At 44.4% G+C, this 21,389-nt stretch overlaps 1 protein-coding gene across 6 annotated transcripts in view; it reads right to left on the bottom strand.

Moving 5' to 3' along the window:
* The window catches only part of HIPK2 (homeodomain interacting protein kinase 2), a 329,092-nt gene that overhangs the window by 48,094 nt on the left and 259,609 nt on the right, over positions 1-21,389 (bottom strand). For all 6 annotated transcript variants that reach the window (XM_069227995.1, XM_069227993.1, XM_069227994.1 and 3 more), the window contains exon 13: positions 20,462-20,743. In XM_069227995.1, the coding sequence (XP_069084096.1) occupies positions 20,462-20,743 (282 nt within the window). The remainder of the gene's footprint in view (positions 1-20,461; positions 20,744-21,389) is intronic.

Here is a 21,389-nt window from a genome sequence, read left to right on the forward strand (position 1 = left end):
AAAAAATACTTAACAACGCTCCAGAAGTCCCCCAGAAGCTAAAAGCAAATTGGTAAAAAAGAGCTAGGTACATTTGAAGAAGGGGAATGGGGGGAGGCACTGTGAGTCCCACATGAAATCGCCATCAAAACGGATTCTGAAGGGTCCAATTCTATGTCCTACATATGCATATTATTGCAGATCACACCTATATAAAATGGGGGAAAACTGAACAGGAAGGTGTTTAAGGGACTGTGGCCAAAGGGACCCTACCTTCCACACGCTCTGGACCTGTCCAAAGGATCGAGCTATTAGAGGGCAATAGAGGAAACATGGCACAAGTGACAGAACTGCCGATACATAGAACTGCAAAATGGTTTGTACACAACATATAGGAAGAATAGACAACACCAAAATACTTCAAACTGTGGTTGCACTGGGCGTGGCAGTTGTGAAGCGAAACATCACCAGGTGATCTGGGGTTGTGTGTGTGGGGGGGAGGGGTTGAATGCTGGCATCGATCATGGAATGGATGCCGGATATGGATTGGTGCATGATGGCCGAAAAATGTGGTTAATAGGGGGCATGAAAGGCCTACCAGGGCATATAGAGGAGCACCCAACAACTGCCCAATGCTGGCTTATACACGGCCCTGACCTCGGGCAGGTGGGAAGTCCTAGCTTCACCCCCTTGGCGGGAATGTAAAGGTGTATTACTGTTAGATAATGCATGGATGTTGCTGAAAACCCTTACTGCTTTTATTTATAAAATTAAAAACACAATAAAATGTGTTTATAAAAATAATAATTGTGAAGTGATCTTTTGCAAGCCTCAGGTTTGGGAACTGATGTAGGTGGCAGACAAATCCTTTAGAGGGGTAAATGCAGCGATGACTTCGCTTGATGCATGTACTTCTGGACAAAAAATAAATACATAAAAAACGAAGCTTGAGGTGTCTGTGACCCATGGTCAACAGTCTGGGTGAGATTCAGTGTCATGGACGTCAAAGTCAGCTGCAAAAAGACTGGGCCCAGTTCCAGCCTTGCAACCCAGTGGACGGCTCGCAAAGCCAAGCGGGCCTTGCTACTACTAGGTTTGCTACACTTCATAAATGAAGCTGCAAGTACCAAATACCACCTGCAAACAATAATGAACACAACTGACAAGGTGTTGAGCCCAAGTGTGCAGGGCATCAGCAGAAGATGGGAACCTTGAATGTTTTTTTTTGGGAGAACCACGTTGACCATCGTGAGCATGGACGCGCAAAAGACAGCAGCGAGTATTGAAAAGTTGATTCCACATGAGCGTCAAAGGCAGAGTTCCAGGGCATCACGATTGTCCTAAAAGGCAAGTACAAACTAGACATTCTGAAAGCACGAGCGGCCTGCCGTGGGGTTCTACAGTGCCATGGCTAAGGTGCCAGGGATTGAGGTTCACCACCCACAGGGTGGGAGGGGTAACACACAGGAGGTCACACATCTCAAAATAGCTTTTGAGAGATGATGCAAATCACACGAGTAACAATGGGAAAAAAACGCAAGAAAAATGTTCATTGTGTGGCGGGGACTGGTATGAGGCATACAAGAGGGGGAAAGGGGGAAAAGGGGAGTCCCACATTAGCACTGCACTTGTAGGCAGGCTAGCTGATCCCACAGGACTCAAAAGAGAAGACAAAACACGACGGTAACCGCCCGGTGCCTACCACTGGGCGTTTACTTCTAGGTGGCTACGGGAGACAGGGTAACGTACCTAGAACAGAGACAAAACAGAAGGCGTTTTAGCACAATGCCCAGGCATATAGCGGCCAGAAACTCCCTGCCCTCACTTTGGCCTGAAAATAGCAAGAGTTGGTTGCTGTGTCCTGGGGGCTTGTACGGGAAATGCCCAGGTTTTCAATCAGTGAGTCGTCACCAACTCTACCTCCTCCGCACTCAACTTCTCATTCATCAACAAATGATACTCACTATAGTCTCCTGCCTCATAGTAGCCAACTCTTACCTCAATGCAGCCTGCTCCCACTCACTCCATCAAACCTACTTGCTCACTGCAGCCCGCTCCTCACTGACTGTAGTCCCCCCTCACTCATAGTAGCCTGCTCCTCACTGACTGTAGTCCCCCCTCACTCATAGTCGCCTGCTCCTCACTGACTGTAGTCCCCCCTCACTCATAGTTGCCTGCTCCTCACTGACTGTAGTCTCCCCCTCACTCATAGCCACCTGCTCCTCACTGACTGCAGGCTCCCCCTCACTCATAGCCGCCTGCTCCTCACTGACTGTAGTCTCCACCTCACTCATAGCCGCCTGCTCCTCACTGACTGTAGTCTCCCCCTCACTCATAGCCACCTGCTCCTCACTGACTGCAGGCTCCCCCTCACTCATAGCCGCCTGCTCCTCACTGACTGTAGTCTCCACCTCACTCATAGCCGCCTGCTCCTCACTGACTGTAGTCCCCCCTCTCTCATAGCCGCCTGCTCCTCACTGCCGCCTGCTCCTCACTGACTGTAGTCCCCCCTCTCTCAGAGCCGCCTGCTCCTCACTGACTGTAGGCTCCCCCCACTCATAGTCGACTGCTCCTCACTGACTGTAGGCTCCCCCTCACTCATAGTCGCCTGCTCCTCATAGACTGTAGTCTCCTCCTCACTCATAGTATCCCGCTCCTCACTGACTGTAGTCCCCCCTCACTCATAGTCGCCTGCTCCTCACTGACTGTAGTCTCCCCTCACTCATAGTATCCTGCTCCTCACTGACTGTAGTCTCCCCCTCACTCATAGCCGCCTGCTCCTCACTGACTGCAGGCTCCCCCACACTCATAGCAGCCTGCTCCTCACTGACTGTAGTCCCCCCTCTCTCACAGCCGCCTGCTCCTCACTGACTGTAGTCTCCCCTCATTCATAGTCGCCTGCCCCTCACTGACGGTAGTCTCCCCCATGCTCATAGTAGCCTGCGCCTCATGGACTTTAGTCCCCCCTAACTCATGGTAGCCTGTTCCTCACTGATTGTAGTCCCCCCTCACTCAGTCTCCTGCGCCTCACTGATTGTAGTCTACCCCTCACTCATAGCCGCCTGCTCCTCACTGAATGTAGTCTCCCCCTCACTCAGTCTCCTGCGCCTCACTGACTGTAGTCTCCCCCCTCACTCATAGCCACCTGCTCCTCACTGAACGTAGTCCCCCCTCACTCATAGTAGCCTGCTCCTCACTGAATGTAGCCCTCCCCACTCATAGCCGCCTGCTCCTCACTGAATGTAGTCTCCCCCTCACTCATAGTAGCCTGCTCCTCACTGAATGTAGTCCCCCCTCACTCTTAGTAGCCTGCTCCTCACTGAATGTAGTCCCCCCTCACTCTTAGTAGCCTGCTCCTCACTGAATGTAGTCCCCCCTCACTCTTAGTAGCCTGCTCCTCACTGACTGTAGTCTCCCCTCACTCATAGTCACCTGCTCCTCATGTTTTCTTTTTTCTACTTATGTTAATGCTGCTGTCTAAACAAGGGAGACATATGCTTGCAATAATGAAACCTAACATAGCAGCAGGTGTCCGTCGTGCAGAGGTACTGCAAATAGTAGCTAGTAAACTCAAACTCAACGATGGAAAGACGGATTAATTTTAAGGCCATATGTATGACACATAAAGCTCTGCATAATAAGGGTTCTAGATTCCTTAGGCAATGTATGTCATTTTATATCCCTGCAAGGCCACTCAGATCCTCCGCTGCTTTGTTGGCTTATACTCCCCGTTTCAAGAAAACTATATGGGGAGGCAATTCCTTTTCAGTTAAAGCTGCACACCTTTGGAATTCCCTTCCACTGGAACTCCGCCGAGAACATTCAGAATTCTCCTTTCGTAAGAAATTGAAGACATTCTTATTTTCTGTATAGGCAACCCCCTGGGTTTATGTTTTGTGTTATGACCTACCTTTCAGCGCTGTGAAGCCTTCGGATAGCCATGCGCTCTATACATTCCTTAAACTAAACTAAACTAGTCTATTGTTGCTTTAAAGTTTCAGCATTAGCACCACGTTTAGAACCAAACAAGGATACACTATGGACAGCAGTGTTCCATAATGGTCTCCTGGTTGGGAGGAAGTGGACGCGTGGATGTGGTGCACTGTAAATTAAGTGAGCGGCAAAAAGGTAGCCGGTCAGCACTGCTTGGACAGCTAGAGTAACCTTTTAAGAAACATTTAAATAAAAAGAGCAATGAAAAAGTAACTACAAAAGGAGGAAACTGAAAACTAAAGTAATGGCCAATCAGTCCTGACACAGAAGCACGCTCATTTTCAGGAGTATATACATATGCAATCAGAAAATGCTATTTTTTATGGGGCAAGAGTGCCAATGACTGAAGTCGACTGAGCCATTACCCTGTGTAGTATGCTATCATGGATGGAAGCGGAGTATAAATGACACTCAGAAACACAAATGACAGAATAGAGCAGACCCAAAGGCACTCTGTGTATCTATATGGATATATATTCTGTAAATATGTATTGTTTAATGATTTTTTTAAATAATTACAAGATCCTGGCAGACAGATAAGAGATTGTAGAAAGAATTGTTATGGTGCAAATATTCTCACTGCAAGGTTATCAGAAGTGATAACGAACACTATAATCTTTCCCTACTTTTTGTAGACTTCAATACAGAGAAATAACAATCCACCCTTAGATGCCTATTGACTTTAACATATGACTTTCAGAATAAATATATCAGGTCTACTGGGTTTATCATTACTTTTATAATAAATAGATCAGACCTATGGCACTAGAAATATTTTTCCTAGTGAACTTAGTGTACTGAATTTAAGCTTTCCCACAAGGCAACTATCAGGCATCCAAGTCATACAAATTAGATAGTATACAAACCTACAATTGGCAAAGCAAAATACTATCTTTCTTACATGGGTCTAACAAGAATTCTGACAGTGCAAATCTTTTAAAATCATGGTTTGTCAGAGGGGTAACCAGAATCAAAACCATTGCCTACAATGTTAATCTGCGGTTTCCATGTAACAAAATACCTATCTGTGTTCTTTAACATGGAGATGGAGTAATAACAATCTACTCTTAAATGTGCATTAACTTCAACATATGTGTTTCACAATCAATATATAAGGCCTACTGCCCTTAACATAACTTTTCATAATAAACAATTAAGACTATAACCTTTATATAGCCTTAGAACCCGCCGTAGCGGGCTCTACCGGCTATTAAAGGCCCGCTCCCCGCGTTAAATGCCCGAGCCGAAGGCGAGGGCATTTAACAAGGGAGAGGGACTTTAATAGCCGGTAGAGCCCGCTACGGTGGGTTCTAAGGCTATTAGAACATTCTGCCACACAGTGCAGAATGTTCTATTAAAAAACAAAAATGTTCATGGAGCCCGAGGGGATTTAAATCCCCTCGGGCTCCGTGAGGCTTTGTTCACAGCTGTTGCTGTGAACAAAGCGAACATTGGAATGTTGGCGCTGCGAGCTTTTACCGGCCAGTAAAAGCCCGCAGCACTCCATTGTTTTCAATGGAGCCTCCAGCATTCCAATGTTCTAATCATTGGTGGTTCCCCCAAACTAACTTAGACATACTGTGTTGGTCATAAACCTTCTTACAAGGCAGCTATTGGGTATACAGTAGTAAAATTACAAATATGTACAAAATACAATTGACCAAGAAATAGAAAATCCCCAACAATAGAGCCTAATAAGGATTACCTCCGTGCAAACTGTCTATCCCCATGGTTTGTTTGATAAGGTAATCAGCAACAAAACAGTTGCCTATTATGGTAAATTGCGAGATTCCATGAAACAAAATATATGCTTACAGGCTTTAGCACAGTGTAATCCACGCTTAAAAGCCTACTGCCTTTAACACATGCCTTCCACAGTAAATAAGACTTGCTTGTTTTGTTCATAACAAACAGATCACATCTGAGGAATCTTTTCCCAGAAAACTGAAAAGGCCTCTTGCCTTTACCAATGGCTTGACACTATGTACAACACAGACCTACTGAAAAGCACGTAAAATGGCACCCATCAGGCATACATTTATAAAATTACAAATATGTACACATTTACTGTCAGCAAAACAATATACAACCCTTCTTAACAGGGTCCAAAAAGAATCACAACAGTGAAAGTTTATTCTCAGGTTTGTCAGAGTGGGTGTCAAACGTCAAAGCATTTTGCTGCAATGATAATCTGCGACATTACATGTAACTAAATATCTTTCAGTGGCCTGTAACATAATGTGATAAAGATTCACTGTTAGAGGCTTATTCGCTTTACCATATGCTTTTCAAAATAAAAAGCCAGGCCTACTGCCTTTTTGTTTTCATGTAACAAAAAACCTAACTTTGACAAAATATTTAACAAAATTTAAACAACTAAATCAAAATAAACAAACCAAAACTAAACAAAATGACTTAACTTTTCATAATGAACAGGCCCCAGGCCTATGGCATCTGGTGTAACATTTCTCAGCATTTCAATCAACACCATTAGCTGTTATCACTGGTTTGTCACCATAACCAATTTAGGACTACTGTACTGGGCGTAGGTTTTCCCACCAGGCAACCGTCAAGCATACAGTTGTAAAACTGCACATTCTACAATATTGCAATTGGCAAAGCAAGCTACTATCTCTCCTAACTGGCCCTAACAACGATTCTCACAGTGCAAATCTTCTGTACCCATGGTTTGTCGAAGGTGGTAACCAACACCAAAACCCTTGCCTACTGAGGTAATCTGCGAGATTTCATGTAACTAAAAACTTATCTGTAGGTTGCAGTTCAGAGTAAAAACAATCCACCCTTAAATGCCTATTGACTTTAACCTGTGCTTTTCATAATCAGAATGCCATGTGCCCTGCCTTTACCATCACTTTTCATAATAAACAGTAAGCCTTTATTACTGACTTATCATCATACCCAATTCAAGCCTACTGTACTAAGCCTAAGCTTTCCACAAGCTAACCATCATACATAAAAGTACACATGTATACAAAATAACAATTGGCAAAGCAAAGTACTATCTCTCCTAAGGCAGCCTTACAAGGATTGGTAGTGCATGTCTTCTGTTGCCACAGTTTGTTCAGGTGGATCCCCCAAAACCTTGCCTACTACGGTAAACAGTGAAATTCTATGTGAAAAATACCTGCCTACAGGCTTAAGCACAGTGTAAGAACAATCCATTCTTTAAAGCCTATTGTATTTAACAAATGCTTTTCACAATAACAAGGTCAGTCCTACTGGCTTTGTTGTAACATTTCATAATAAATGAACCAATGAAGCCCTTATCCTTTACCATGGCTTTACACCTTACCCAAAATCGGCCTATGTAAGTACACATAAACTGCCAACCATCCTGCATACAGTTATAAAATTACAAATATGTACACAAATTCAGCTTGCATAACAATATACATCTGCTCTCAGAAGGGCCTATCAAGAATCATCAGAATGAAAAAAAACCTAAGCTTTGTCAGAGTGCCTAGCCAGTGACAAACCCCATGCCCACTAAGGTAGTCTGTGAGATAAAGTATGACAAAATATCTGTTTTTAGCCTGTAACATGATGTGATAACAACCAACTGTTGAAGGCTTACAGCTTTAACAAAAGCTTTTCACAATTAAGCTAGACTAACTTCCTTTGCCACGTTTCATAATAAGCAGACCAGACCCACAGCATGGGACATAAAGTTTCCCAGTAAACCAACCAGACCTATTTCTTGACACCATAACTAACTCAGGCCTAAAGTTTTGAGCGTAAGCTTTCCCACAAAGCAACCATCAAGCACATAGTCATAAAATAAGTAAGGTATACAAAACTACAGTTGGCTAAGCAAAACACCATCTCCCTTAGGGGGGACTAACAAGGATTTTCACAGAGAAAACCTTCTAAACCCCTGGGTTGTCATATAGGATAACTAGAACCTATTAACCCACTACTTCCCTACTATGGTAATCTATGAGACTGTAACAAATACCTATCTGTAGGTTTTAATATAGAGGAATACCAATCCACACTTACATGCCTATTGACCTTAACATATGCTTTCCATGATAAATATATCAGACCTATTTAGTTCATTATCAGGCCTGTAGCCATGATTGCTGGGTTGAAACCATTACCAACTCAGTTCTGCTGTATCGAGTAGAAGTACTGTACAAGCAGCCTTTTTAGTGGAAGCACACAATGTCGACCTAAATAAACCCCGTAATCAGGAGCCAACATGGGGTGGAGTCTAGGCCCCTATTTCAGTAATACTCTGAAATCCCTTTTATGTTGATCAGATAAGGCCAAGCAACAAATGCACTGTCAAGTCAGATGTCAGAATCCAAGTAGATTAGTGTAGTCCTCATCAGCCCATATTGCTATCAAACGCAACACTGCACTGAAGTCTAAAGTTAATGATGGAAGCGGGAGGTAGTGGGACTGCGTTGCATTCCTCATGACTTCCCTCCTCCCAACTGTGCTACTGCTAGAGAAAAACAAGCACATTGGTTTATCTAGTTATCTAAGACACTTTAACACCATTACAATGCCATGTATGTGCTTCTTAAAGTTCAGACTCAGACTCATATTGCTGCTCGCTCAGGCAGCTGGATAAACAAAATAATCAAAGCTGTGTGAAGGGGAAGCACTTTTTTGTGGACTTTAAAAAGCACACAACTTCTGCTCAATCAAATCATGTGCTCCTGGCTATCAGCATGTGGGTGGAGCCAAAGCTCCTTTGTGTAGTGCTCTTGAAAGCTTCTTTTCAGGTTGATCAGATTAATGGCCTGATTTAGAACTTGACGGACGAGTTACTCCTTCACAACGATGATGGATATCGTGTCAGCCGAAATATAAATCCCATAGGAGACAATGGGATTTATAGTTCGGCAGAGAGGAAACCCGTCACCGTTGTGATGGAGTAACTCATCTGCCAGGCTCTAACTCAGGCTCTAAGTCTGATGACAACTGTGCTGTCAAACCAGACCTGGCTCTGCCATAGCTTTAGTACCCTTTCAGCAGCCAGCTTCACTGTGCCCTGACCCTGTGGACATCTCAGTCCCACTGGGTTGTTAATTGTTATGATGTCACTACAGGCAAAGCAACCCTTGTGAACACTAGGCCTGTTTGGTTAGCACATAAGACAAAGGGGAGGTGAAAATTCTGTTCTATGATTCATGAAGCTCTCTCTCCAGAAGTTGGCAGACATTCCTGCAGTTCAAAAGGACAAGCAGCAAATAATTACACTCGTCCAAGGTTCAGTGAATGGACAATCTCACTCAACCCCTGTGAAATCAGTTCACCATGGCAAGTGGTCAATGTTTTGCCTGCTTCTCGGTCGCTGTATTCTGGCTCCCCAGCCACTGCATACTACTCCTCACTCACTGTACATTGTTCACCATTTACTGTAGTGTCCTACTCACTCTGTTTAGTGCATACCAAAAACGTCATTCATGGTTTAATTGGTCACTCTAGTTCTAAGTGCCAGGTAGACCCAACTCAAGACAGTGCTTAATCTGAGCCAGTGGTTTCCAGTGCTCAGCACCAGCACTTCATTGTCCGCACTGGCTCCAGTGACCGTCCACCACAGAGTGCCGCTGTCCGTCAAATTCTGAGACGAGCATAACAACAGTGTTAAACACGTCAACATATATTAAAAAAGGAATCCCTGTTGCTCACACCATTATTATAGCTCTGGGTGGCCTGGAATATTCTGAAGTGTCACACTTGCAGGAGTGCGACGGCTGGTAGTTGTGTTGATTCTGTGACTGGCAGCGCTGGCAGGGGCAATGAGTGATGAGGCTGCAGCGGCCGTCCGAGTAGGGCCCTGGCGCTTCCTTTTATTTATTTTTTACAAATTAAGAGCCGACTCAAAAGCAGTATGGTGGCACAGAAATGTTTTAAACAGATTGAGAAGCAGATGTTGCTAGTAGAAGGGACTTTAGTCTAGGACACCGAGTTCTGAACATTTTCCAACTCGTGTTGCGCAACAGTTATTCCTACGTATAAGTAGTCTGGCCGTCTGTCTGTCACACCGTGAAGGAAATCAAACTAGTGTCTGTCTTGTTTTGCTGTTTCCTCTGGCTCCACTTGGCATCTGATGAATGCATCAATTCAACTCATATCACACAAAGCAAAAGCAAAAAAAATATTAACACGATTAAGTAACTGCATAGAACGGAATCACCTAAAGAAGACCTACTTAAAGACGATGTACTGGTAATGTTGGTTTCAGATTCCAGTGTGTTTGGGTCTCATCAGGTCTCAATATTGTATTCGAACAGTCTTTCTCCTTCTTCAACATTCATAATAACGCATCAGGGAATCACAGGAAAACATGGAAATGTGCACAAAGCCAAGCAAAGGCCTCTTAGAACTGAATAGCTAGAGATTGCAGTTGGTCTTCATACTTAAGACAGGACAGACTACCCTATTAATTTCCAAGCTCAGATGAAGAGCCTCTACTCTAGGGCTACCAGCAACCCACAGTCTCTACAACCACAAGCACAACGAAAAAGGAAAAGGCAGAAATCATTCCAAGCAATACCTGGTCCATCTGGACCATAAATGTTGGACTACTGCTCCACAGCTGACTCAAGCAGAGGGTCAGAAGGCGTGCAATCCCGCTGTGAGGCACTATGCAGTAAAATCTCAAACTCTCGTCTACTCCATGTGAGTGTTGATGGCAGGTTGCAAGACCCCACCCCTAAGGAACAAACCTGGAGGGAAAAACCCACATCCACCTCGTATTTATCCACTGGGATCGGGAGTTTTCTACAGACATCTCCACATAGTTCGCATGGTAGACCCACATCTGCAGATAATCTCTGCACCAAAGCGTTAAAAGGCCTGGTCACTTGCGAAAGTGTCCTCCATTAAATCTTTGTAACATAACAAACAACGTGACATTTGATGACTATTTCAAGATGATGGAAATTCTAACCAGGTTCATGCTAGGATGAATGACACCCTGGTTCGCACAGTTCTATTTGAACATATGCCCATGCCTTTCTAGAGGTGTTTCAGCATCTCAACGATACCCACTCTACTGTGGGGTGCAAGGTCGCAATCGGATGGAAAACATGCCTGGGCACTGAAATAAAAGTGGCCCTAATTAGTGAAGCAGGAAGCTAAAAAGTGGCTCATGTTTACGAACTATGGCAGTTTTGAAATTGTACAGACACCCTTTATAAGTATTTTGCAAGGTATAGAGAACTGTATGGATTTAAGCTTACTGCAGGCAATGTTTTTTTTTAATATCAGGGAAATCAACATAAAAACCGGCCTAGCAGACCATAAAACAGGCCCACAAACAGCCATGAGCACGGTCCACGTGCTGGCCTATCACACCAGCCCATCAGGCACTGCCTGATTGCCCAATAGGCCAGACTGTCATCGTCGGGTGCAAGTTTAGGGATGAGAGGTCTTGGCCAGCAGGGTACAGCGTAGGTACATGGTCATCTGACGGAGGGAAACATACAGCTGATCTGTATGAACACTTGTTTAAAAACCAACTGCAGCTTCCGTGCTTAATTTGAATTTTTACTAAATAAGCTAGCTGTAAGTTAGACACATCTTGTTAGGATATTCTATTTGAGTACAAGTGGACATGTGCTTCCAGTGTAATGAATGGGAAATAAATAACTGCAAGAGAATAAAAAGAAAATAAAACCAAAGAATCTCTAGCAATTCGGTTAAAATTCACAGCTATTTGTGTCTTTTGCCTCGGGCAGTTTTAGAGAAATGTAACGTGGTCTGGATCGACAGTATAACACTTTCCAGGAGGCTGCACAAGCTGACACTCTGCTGTAACACTGCAACCATTTTGCTTGAATTCTGCCAAGCCATGTGCAGCTCGACATCATGTGCAATCAAGGTAAAAGTACCGTCCATCTCGGCAAGGCGCTGCACTGTTCCAACTCCCATCAGACTCCTAGATTTCCTTCTAGAGTCGGGGGCTGCAGAATAAGCATCACCTTTCATTTGAGGACTAACTGGTGATCTGCAGAGATGTCTCACCTCAATACACCAGATTCATAAAAAGGAGTGCATCTACAAAGCAGCGACTTAGTGTTCATATCTGCCATGCTTGTGATGCATTCTGTGCACAGCTCCAATGTGCTCTGCTCAGCCAGTGTGTGATGTCATGGCATTTTGGTGAGTGACTGGAGGAGTTTGACAGAGAGAGTTGGCTGAGCAGAGAGGATGCTGCTCCTGGCGGGGTCTCCTTATTAAGTAACTTGTAACTTATCCGGTAACCTTTTACATAAATCTACAACCTCTATCCTACGTGAACTGGCTACCTGACTCCTACTTACTAAGAAAGGCTCTTTGCTTACAACACTTAGGTTTATGATTTGCATAGAGTCAGGCATTGTTACACCTTTGGATGAAAATCATTTCCAGGTGTATTTGTAGACCTTCATGCGCATTCCAATGCACAGCGGGTAATACTCTGGAGTATGCATTTAGAAATGTGCAAAAGCACATTAAAAGAGAAAGAAAAAGAGTTATTTTTCCCCGTGGAGCAATGCTGTTGCCAAAATCTGCCTGAAACATGGGATGCACCCTTATGTCATCTTTTCTAGTAGTAAAATAAACATTTGTCCTAGAGTGGAAAGCAAGCTGCAAAATGTTTATAGAAATCTGCACACTTGTGAGTTTGTGGGTGTTCACGACATTTTCCCCTTGGATGCCAACATTTCGACCCTTCTTATGTCTCGAAACATCCCACCTCGTTGATGGGCTGTCTCCAATAACATATTCAGGCTGCAGACACAAACATACACTTGTTATGATTCTATAAAAAACAGAAATCCAGCAGTCTAACACTGTGGTGGATGCTTTAACAATGGACGTTTTTTTTTTAGAATAAGTGCAGTCAGAGTCCCACTTGTTTAGTTTTTATACACAAATCACTTCAGTACCGCGTACTGACATCTGGTTAATGACAAGAACTCATTACATATCATTCAGTTAAAATTGGTGTATTTACCCCAATTGTCAGCCCACACGTTGTTCGCCGTTTCTACTGGCACGCAGGCCTGAGATAGCAAATAAGTAAAATTCATTCTAATAGGTTTCAAACATGAGTCCATCACGGGTACAGATTTGGATTCTGGGTTAAATGGGAAACTAAGGGCCAAGTGTTCAGGCTGATAAACAACTAATCCTCACGAGGAATCGGAGCACATGTTTTAAGGAGTCGCGGTCGCCAGGTAATAATCCGTGTGTCAGCAGCGGTCCGGCCTACTGTCAGGTCCAGCATCCTTCATCCAGGACTGATGGGGTCTGAAAGGCTTAATAGTGAACATGACTGTGCGCGAAAATGATGAGACTTGACTTATTACGCACAGCTGCACAAGGTAGCAAGTACGCTTTTACCGATCCCCCCCCCCCAACGGAGAGTGATAAACAACAATCACGATACGTGCATTAATACCCTTTTCTTGGTAGATGGCATTAAGACCACTCATGATTATCCAATTTTCCCTTCGTTGTCTACACCCCAAATACATTTGTTTTCCCTAGATCCTGCTTCATACATTTAACCTTGCTTCCAGTACCCTTAAATCCTTTCTTGCATATTTATAAATCCTTTCTTGCATTTTTATTAATTCTGGCGTTAGCCAAGATCTTGTTGTTTTTAATAAAAATATAAATCCTATGCATGCTTCCAAGGGGCTTTCAGTCAGTCCTCGCCATCCTCGTTCTGCTGCAGTGTCATTCACGTTTTGCTTCTGCCCTACCACAGCATACATGGGGCACGTGGTCAGCCCACTTCACCCACTGGCTTACCTTGCTATGAGTGACAGAATTTTGAATCCTGTACAATGTGCCCATCTGCAGAATAATCAGTCCCCGTTAGTGCCAAGGAGTACTGCTGCACTGTGTGCTTTAATGATTTATTTACATTTCTGCTTTTAAACAAGGCTTTTCATAAAATGCCTGTTTTCATGGAAAAAAACATTTACAAGGAAATAAGCACTGGCAAATCCGAAAGCCCAGTAGCCAACGCCAGACCTATTGATTTGTCAATGCTGGCTGTCTCCTATGTCCTCTGGTTCGGTGCCCAAGCAGGTACCTTAGCGAAATAGCGCTTCTGTTTCAAATACGAGCACGCATATGGGCTGTTTCCATAGGGACGTGCCTTCTGACCTTGTACGTGATCTAAGAATATTCCCAAATCGTAATATTCCCAAACAGTGGAGAGAACTGGGGCGGGATGAACATACTGCAAAAGTCATAATTCAAACGCTAAAGCGAATTGATGGCTCTAGGTGGCGATCTTTCTCTAGGAAAGAACTCACAGCGGAACAATAGTGAGAAGATGTGTTTTTTAGTCTGCAGCTAGTCCTTTCAGACTGATCGCTTCCTTTCTTTAGAGGCACTGGATGCTCGGAACCAGGCATCTCCAAGGAGTAGCGTGAGAGCTACTGGTATCTCTTCAGCTACAGAAAAGGCTGGAGACACCTGCTAAAGGGTGTGCTCCATCCCGCAATAACCGGAAGACGCAGACGAGAAACTTTAAACAATCACCGCGAATAAAGACAGGCCGAGCATGTGGCGGATTTAATACCACACCAAGTACAATAGGAGATTCCACCTCGGCTTCACCGACGGCTGCTGTGTGATCCAGTGGTACGTGCAGGGGATTTCAAGTCACAGGAGCTCACCTGTCGCAGCGGGCAGTGCAGCTGCGCCACCTAGCGGTGCACTACTCATGCGCCTTCCCCCTTTAAACTCCAGATCACTAATCGACCTCATTTTCGGAAAGTTTGGCTCTGTGAACTTCCACACAGACCCCCTCCCCCCACCCACACAGTACACATGTTCAGACGGGTGCCTCGATAGAAGGCCACTCATGTGTGTGCACCCCCTCTTCTAGGCGTGACCCAGACAGTGTAGTCGTTAAGTGTCCGGTTCGGTATCAGGACGATGCTACTTAAATTAGATATCAGGACATGGGATATTGACAGTAGCCCGGAGAATTTCGCTTCCAAATCATTTCTATTAAATGTGTCAAAACTTAATGGAAGCAAACCAGCACCACAACACGGAGTGCACTGCTCTGCCACATAAATGCAGAGGTGGGCGAGGCAACAAGTTACCTGGGAGAGCCGAACCAAGGGTCTGGGTTTGGCTTTAAGAGCCCTTGGACGAGCCGAATCCTTGTTTGCCATGTAAATCATGCAACAAACCTCAAGTAAAATATGACAAAGTCAATTCATTCTTTAAAAGTATTTCTTTAACGTGGCAGCTGTGAGATTAATAAATCACAGTATAAATTCAGTGAGACTATGAAAAACAAGCATTTGCAATGCAACCGGTATCGCGTTTGCCTGAGCTAGAGCAATTAGCATTGTAAACTCCTAACCGGACTTTTCTTGCCACATAAATTGAAAATTAAACTGTTTCACATAACTAACTGGACTTTTCTTGCCACATAAACTGAAAAGTAAAAGTTTCACATAAGCGAGCTGACAGCTGCCATCAGTGCAAAGCAGACACACAAAGGGAAATAAAAGTTCACTCATAGTGAAACCTATAGTCAAAAGTGCAATTATCCATGTAACCGGCAAAAGTGCAATTAACTATGTAAGAGGGTCAATGTTATGCAAAGCGCTCGACTTCTGCCCAGCGAGATCGCGCTGCGAAAAAAGAGAAAAAGTAGTCCAGAAACCAGACGGAAAACGTGGAGCCTCGTATGTTTTCAGTACTTAGTCGCTGCGCTCGAGGAGGGTTAAACACCGGAAAAGACTTATGCATGCCTTTCACTAATGAAAGCAAGCAGATTTTAAAAGGCAAACTCACAAACCAATGAAAGACACTGACGTGACATGGGCGTGGTTTGAAGCCCAAAGAGAGATTACAACACGGGACGGAGCGCTTTGCGCTCGCCCGTAAAAAGGGGGGTTGTTTAAACAAATATTTGCCTAATATTAGAGTTAGGAGGGGAAGCCGAGATTAATCCCAGATATTCTTTGTACAAATTTGCCTTTTTTCAACAAATGTTATGATGCTTTGTTTTTAACTCTGCGCAGGAGGCTAGAGCAAGAGTGCAGGCAGAAGCTACATGAAAGTTCGGCTCGTTTTGGGCTCAAGGTTCCAAGAGACCCTTGAGCTGAGCAAGAGCCAGACATCTGGCTGGAGCTTTAAGCGGCTCGCCCATCTCTACCTAAAAGCAGAGGAATGGAAACATTACTGTGTCTGTGATGATATGGAATAACCCCATCAAGAACAGGTCCTGCTTTATATCTGGTACTGTTCCAATGCAGGGGTGTCAGCGAAGGGATAGAAGGAATAGCTGGTATTGGTGGGGAGTGGAGGGACAACTCGAGATCAAAGGGAGATGCAGTTACTCCTTTTACGGTCACTGACTCTCTGGTCCCCAGAACCCTAAAGAAGGCGTGTCTAAATATCAACCTTTTCTTCTGGGACAGGACTGGGACATTTGTGAGCCTCTCCAATGCTTGTGAATGCCAAGGGATTGACATTAAGTTTTTAATTTTAGCTCACCAATTTACAGCATGTTGCTCAATTTCACATTTGAACTTCCACTGACATATGGACTCTGCTGGCTGAGCAGAGGTTACTGGTTATAATCTAGCACAGGGTCACATGTTTTCAGTGGGCACACACCAGTTTAGCATGTTTTAGTCAATGCTGTTCAGAAATGAAATATTAAATTCTTTGAAATCAAGAATATGTTTTTGAATGCTGTGGTTTCTTCTTTTTAGGTTGAGCCTAGGCAGTGCATGCACCGTCTCTACGAGACATGCAGTTATCTACTCTGTGGGCTTTGCCCACACCAATCGCTTATCATTGGTTCAAGCATCTGCTTTTTGAAATTCCAGTTGCTTATTTGGCAAATAGCTTACATTTGTCCTGCCTTTTGGCTGTTTTGTTCCACTCTGGAGACTGGCCCAGTTACATGGATCAGTTCCCTTCTGGCCATTTATGTTAGTTGCGGAGCACTACTTTTTATTTTGCCTCAGCTACTGTTTCAGGATGTTTGTGTTTATTAGCTTTCTGAGCGTGATCACCCACTTCCCTTCCTGCTCTCCTCGCCTGGGCGTGCTTAATGGTTTTCTCTGATGTGGGCTTCAGTACAGATCGGCATTTGTAATTTTCATTGCCACTACAGATCAGCATTCAATTTTAATTTTGTTTCCCTTCTGAATTTGGTTTAGATTGCCATTGTTTAGTTTTATTTGTTCCCATCCGCATATTTTATGTAGGATCTGGGAGAGCTGATGTCGGGACTCAAACCCAGTTTCCAACTCGAAAGTCAGAAGCTCTGTATGTTACGCCACACCCTCTCAGACTGTAACTTAGCCCCTCATGAGAGGCCTGTCATGACAAAGCATTCTGAAGCAGCTTACCTTAATGCTATTGGTTAAAAAGCTTAACCTTTTTTTTCCAGTGCCCAGAGCACAGTGAAAGTGTTTGACCTCATTAGTGTGAACAAGGTACCTAGTCCTTAATCAGTGGTTCAAAAGGTAGTTGAGGGGCATGCAGATGGCACACATGTGTGGGTACTGCCATTTTACTCACAGGTGAAGACATATCATTGCAAACCATCGCAAGGACCATAAGCTTTCTCAAGGTCATGTGGGAAGTGTAGCAGCCGGAGACATGTTCAATCACAAGGCATTGGTGGGGAGGCTGAACCAAGGAGTTTGTGAAAACATTAATCATTGTAGCACCTTCGGGTGGGCCTCCCGTCTCGTCGGAGGGATCTGAACCCCAATAGGGAACACAGGACAATAGGTGTCCTCAAGATAAATGAACACTTGCTTCCCCTGGGGGGTTGGCAGCCCCATATGTGGGTGACGGCTTTCCCAGCCACTGTATTACCATCTCACCATAGCCTATGAAGATGATCGTAATATAGCGTATGGGATAACCGTCACATTTGTGACAGAGTAACCCACCCGTCAACCTCTAAATCAGGCTCTTAGTGATAACATAAACATTCTACATTACTGAGACTACACTAGGCTCCTATCAAAATTGAAAATACTTGAGCACATCACACAGGCCTTAAAAGCACTCCACTATCTCATGATGAAAACCTTTGTTACAGTTTGTAGTAAAATGAACAAGTCATTCTGGAACAAGCTCACTTGAAACCTAAATATGCTGGCTACTATTAACAAGCATTGGCACAGCTAATAGATCTCGCCTTTTGGCCCTTATAGGTGCTTAGCCATGTAGCACGTTGTGACAATGACGTGATTGAACTTTTACAGGATAAGACAGCATGCGTCAACATTCACTGCTCAGGACGTGCCTTATGTTGCAATAGTTAAGAAGTAGGGAAATACATCTGCCCCAGAGTTTGGTAATAGTGACCAAAAGGCCTCCATGGTCAGATAGTCTGCTGGCTGCTGTGGAAGGCTGTTGTGCATCTCCTGTGTGCTCTGTGCTTAATAAAGACTTCCCATCTCTACTTTGGTGGTGAAATGTACTACAATATCCTCTAATCATCGTAACATAGGTAGGACAAATCAGCACTATATTCATGTTTTTAAAATATAAGAAGCGCACAGTGGCTTGGTTAAGGTAAAGCCAGGTGAGGACGAGGGCAGGTTTTTCGAAATTCAGTGGGCCTTTTGGGGTGGTTGTACTTAAAGGGTTGTAGGCCTGTTAGAAATGGGGTCTCTAGTTGGCAGTGGTTTGCACCCTGTCCAAGTAGGGACCCTCACTCTAATTGGGATATGGGAGGCACACAGCTAACATAACCCCTGCTCACCACCGTCTTGGTAGCTTGGTCCAAGCAGTCCAGCTCATCTCAGAGGCAATGTGTAAAGTATTTGTACACACACACACACACACACACACACACACACACAGTGAAACCACCACAAAAGTACTCCATACCAGTTTAGACAAATAGCCAATAATTATCTGAGTGAAACAAAACCAAAACGACAAAAATCCAACATTCACAAGTAAAGATACGCATTTTTAAAGATTAAATCTTAGTAAAGTGCTTAGAAGCACAATAGCTCCAACTGGGGCTATCACTATGTCTTGACGGAGTCGTTCCCAATAGTCTGACACCACTCGCAAGGGAATGCGGGCCGGTCACGGAGTTGCACGGACCCCAGGTACAGCACCAGAACTCATTCCCAAGGGCTCAGGTACTAGATTTGCACCACTTGGCAAGTCAGGATTGTCAGCAAGAGAACCCAGGATCCGGCAGATGAAGTCTATGATGTTCTTGAAGACTTCTTAACAGGAGGCAAGCTCAGTCCAAGCCCCTGGAGAACCTTTGGAAGCAGGTTGTAGGAAGCAAAATCCAGTCCTTTCACTCCCAGAACAGACGCAGCAAGCAGCAGGCCAGCACAGCGAAGCAACAGGCAGAGTGGCAGTCCCTCCTACAGCATCCAGTTCTTCTTCCTAGCAGAATGTCCTCAGTCCAGAAGAATTCTAACTTTGTGGGGTCAGAGGTTCAGTGCTTATACCCATTTCTGCCTTTGAAGTAGGCAAACTTCTAGGAAAAGTCTTAGAAGTGCACAAGACCATTCATTTCCTGCCCTGGCACCCGACACACTCAGGGGGTTGGAGTCTGCTTTGTGTAAGGACAGGCACAGCCCTATTCAGGTGAAAGTGTCAGCTCCTCCCACCACACTAGCTCAGGAAGACCCATGAGGATAATCCAGGGCACATCTCACCTCCCTTTGTGTGACTGTCTAGAGTGAATTCACAAACAGCCCAACTGTCATCTTGACCCAGACATGTATTCCACAGACAGGCAGAGGCACCGAATGGTTAAGCAAAAAAATGCCCACTTTCTAAAAGTGGCATTTTCAAGCTTACAATTTAAAAAACAACTTCGCCAAAATATGTATTTTTATATTGTGAGTTCAGAGAACACTAACTCCATAGCTCTATCTGCTACCAATGGGAAATTACACTTAAAAAATATTTCAAGGCAATCTCCATGTTACCTTCTGGGGGGCGAGATAGGCAATGCAACAGTGAAAAACGAATATAGCAGTATTTCACTATCAGGGCATGTAAAACACACCAGTACATGTCCTACTTTTTAAATACATTGTACCCTGCCTATACGGCTGCCTGGGCCTACCATAGGGATGACTTCATGCAGTAAAGGGGAAGGTTTCGGCCGGACAAGTGGGTGCACTTGCCAGGTCGAAATGGCAGTTTAAAACTGCCTGCACGGACACTGCAGGGGCAGTTTTGAGATATGTTTACAGAGCTACTCCTGTGGGTAGCACAATCAGTGTTGCAGAACCGCTAGTAGCATTTGATTAATGTCCGTTTTTTTAGGATCTGATGGCTCACAGTACCATAATCCATCATACCATAGTGGTTCCGCTTTTTACCATTAAAGAGACCCCACTGGCGGCATTTAGATGCTTCTGCTTTAAACACCACTAACTTGTAAGATATTCAATAATCCAGCCTCTCACTCCTGCCACCGGAGGGCTCTTATTTTTAATCTACATTGCATTCCTTTCCCAGCTCTCACCTGGCAGGTGCATGCTTTTGCTCTTCTTCCTCATCCGTGTCACTGCTAATGGTGATCACACTGATGGCGGGGCTGGGAGTGTCAGGGATGACGATGGTCTGGCGCTGGCGCTCCCGGGTGGTGCTGGAAGCCCCATCTCCCCAGCCACAGGTCACTGAAGTGGTACAGACTGGGATGGTTTGTGGCACAGCACAGCGTGGTGGCGTGTTCTCCTTCACACGCTTAGACCGTTGTGGAGAGCTGGCACCGCGGGAGGAGGACACTTCGAATGTCGATGTGTTCCTGGGACAAGAGGAAATAAGGAAAAATTAACATCATAGCTGAGAGGAAATCAAGAGATCCAAATCATGTCACTCGAAAACATACTGAAATCTGAATTAGCAGATCAATCCGCTTTTAATTACCTTATAGTGATAAAGCTTGATGTATTTATGCTAGGTTTTCATTTTAGTTTGTGAAATTCAACCCAGCTTACAGGCTTAGGTGGGTTTTACGGAATGTTTAACTATCTAGGCTCCCAAATAATGCAGGAGGCATTATTTTACAACAAGGTCTCTTAGGTTTATCACAAGCATGCTGCCCAAGTCCACAGCCCCATTCCTATGTTGCTCATTTTCCTATACGCCCATGTCAGGTATATGCCACGCGCCTTTACAACCAATCTTTCCTCCACACACCTATCCATCCACCCATCCCACCAATCATGCACCCACTACTCTCCATCCACGTGCCACTTCATCTTTGCATTCACTCATCCCTTTACTAGTTCATACAGATGCCCTTTTACCTCTGCACACAGACCTCTCCATCCACACACAGCCTTCTACAACTCCCTTCACTAATCTCTCCCATTACATCCATCAGATGATCCATCCAACCTCCTGTCAATCCCGGCATGCACATATTGTACTTGTGACTCCTCAATGCA

The sequence above is a fragment of the Pleurodeles waltl genome, chromosome 4_1 (assembly GCF_031143425.1).
Source record: "Pleurodeles waltl isolate 20211129_DDA chromosome 4_1, aPleWal1.hap1.20221129, whole genome shotgun sequence".
NCBI classification, from domain to species: Eukaryota; Metazoa; Chordata; class Amphibia; order Caudata; family Salamandridae; genus Pleurodeles; species Pleurodeles waltl.